At 37.5% G+C, this 1794-nt stretch overlaps 1 protein-coding gene across 1 annotated transcript in view; it reads left to right on the top strand.

The window, feature by feature from the left end:
* The window catches only part of mad1l1 (mitotic arrest deficient 1 like 1), a gene marked incomplete at its 5' end in the record, with an annotated part of 67814 nt that overhangs the window by 10448 nt on the left and 55572 nt on the right, over window positions 1-1794 (top strand). The window contains 1 exon segment of the mRNA XM_014015852.1: window positions 1471-1557. Coding sequence (XP_013871306.1) covers window positions 1471-1557 — 87 coding nt within the window.

Below are 1794 nucleotides of genomic sequence, written 5' to 3'. Positions count from 1 at the left end.
CACACACACACACACACACACACACACACACACACACACACACACACACAAAAAAAAAAAAAAAAAAAATAAAAAAAAAAAAAAACTATTGTTAAATAAGATGCTATACATTTGAAAAGAAGTTCAACATTATCTGGTTTAAGTGCCAATCAAGAAAAACAAAAATAAAATGTATACATATGTTTTAAAGGTGTCCAGTGTTGGTGGGGTCTTAACGTCAAAGTAAAGACTGGTCCAAAGTACAATCACAGCCACAACAAAAGCCTGCTCTCTGTGCTTTTATCTGCTCCTCGGTTTGTTCAGTACCATGCTTACTTGACTTTGGCTATCTTTAAGGATTGTACCAAATCAAAAGACTGTAGAGGTAAAAATGTTGCTGTATTGTTAAGATGACTTTCAAATAAACAATAAAATCTCAAAATGACTTGTAAACGAACAGGAAGCCAGTTCTAAGATGCCATAAGTGGTGAGCTGCAGCATTTTGAAGAGCAGCAAGTCATTAATACCAAAATAAAGATAATTTCCATAGTCAAGGCCAAACAAACTATAAGCATTAGTAATTCTCTTTCTATACACTATGTTCAAATAAGTGTTTGGACATASCAAAGGCCTTCAACTGGAGCTAACTAGCTCCTACAATGGTGTTTGTTTGTCAAAAGACAGGATGTTGTAAAAAATAGGGTATTTTTGTAAGACTTAAGAGAGCTAAAATTGTTAAGTGCATGTCAGTGAGGGTCAGAAGGGCCAAAAGGTACTGTCTGTTTTTTGGTACATTAAGGTTAAGAGAACTGAGTGGTATTTTGATTTTGGGTTCCCAATGCAATCCAACAAAGCCTTCCAATGAACTGCAGCTTTTATTTTGAGGGGAAGACAGATCTGTGCATTATTGACAGGGCAGTGGAATAACATGTGAGGGCGAGGAAAATAATAGACCTACAATGGACACTTGGGGAACTCCATGTGTAGCAGGAGCTGTTGAAAATGGCAAACCGCTTAAAAGAAAAACCTTTTGTTTTGTTTCTGCTTTTAATTCCAACACTCTTATTCAATTGAGAAATCAGAATATAATGTATCAAAAGCTGTTCTTAATTATAAAAATATTAACTAATATTTACATTACTATCATAGACAGATCAACTATTGAACTCGGTGCTTATAATTTGAAAGCATTTTGTTTTTTTTGTATCTTTTTTCCCCATTATGTGTGCATGAGCATGATTTTCAACACCTATTCATCCCACCAACTGAGTATGTTTTATAGAATAAAGACCAGTATTTAACCCCAGTCCCCCACATTTGTACTTCTGCTGTTTGTGTCATTTTATCTCCCAGCTTCCTATCCAGAAAATATGGAAACAGCGTTGTTTCTGTTTACTCCATCCTTTTCGTTTCCTCAGCCTTATTGATTTTTCATTGTGTTGGTTCGTGCACATGTGTGCGCTAACCACCCTTCGCCGTGTCTGTCTGCAGGAAACCAGAGGATCTGTCCAGGGAGGTGATTCAGATCCAGCAGAGAGAAATAGCTCTGAAAGAGCAGAACTACACACTCAGCAGCCGGTAAGACACACACTGACCAACTGGCACACCAAATCCCTCTCTTCTCTTTCAGACTTATTCCTCTCATTCTGCTCGCCTCTCATGTCTCTCTTCCCCATGTATCTATTAGAACATATCTCTTAGAAGTCCTTAATTGTCACAAAGTTAATTAAACTGGTCCTGACTCTGATAGCACTCCTGACAGTAACCATTGATGTGTGTGTGTGTGTGTGTGTGTGTGTGTGTGTGTGTGTGTGT

The sequence above is a fragment of the Austrofundulus limnaeus genome, unplaced genomic scaffold (assembly GCF_001266775.1).
Source record: "Austrofundulus limnaeus strain Quisiro unplaced genomic scaffold, Austrofundulus_limnaeus-1.0 Scaffold135, whole genome shotgun sequence".
Classification (NCBI taxonomy): Eukaryota; Metazoa; Chordata; class Actinopteri; order Cyprinodontiformes; family Rivulidae; genus Austrofundulus; species Austrofundulus limnaeus.
Note: the sequence above shows the minus strand (reverse complement) of the source record. Positions and strands in the feature narration are given on the sequence as shown.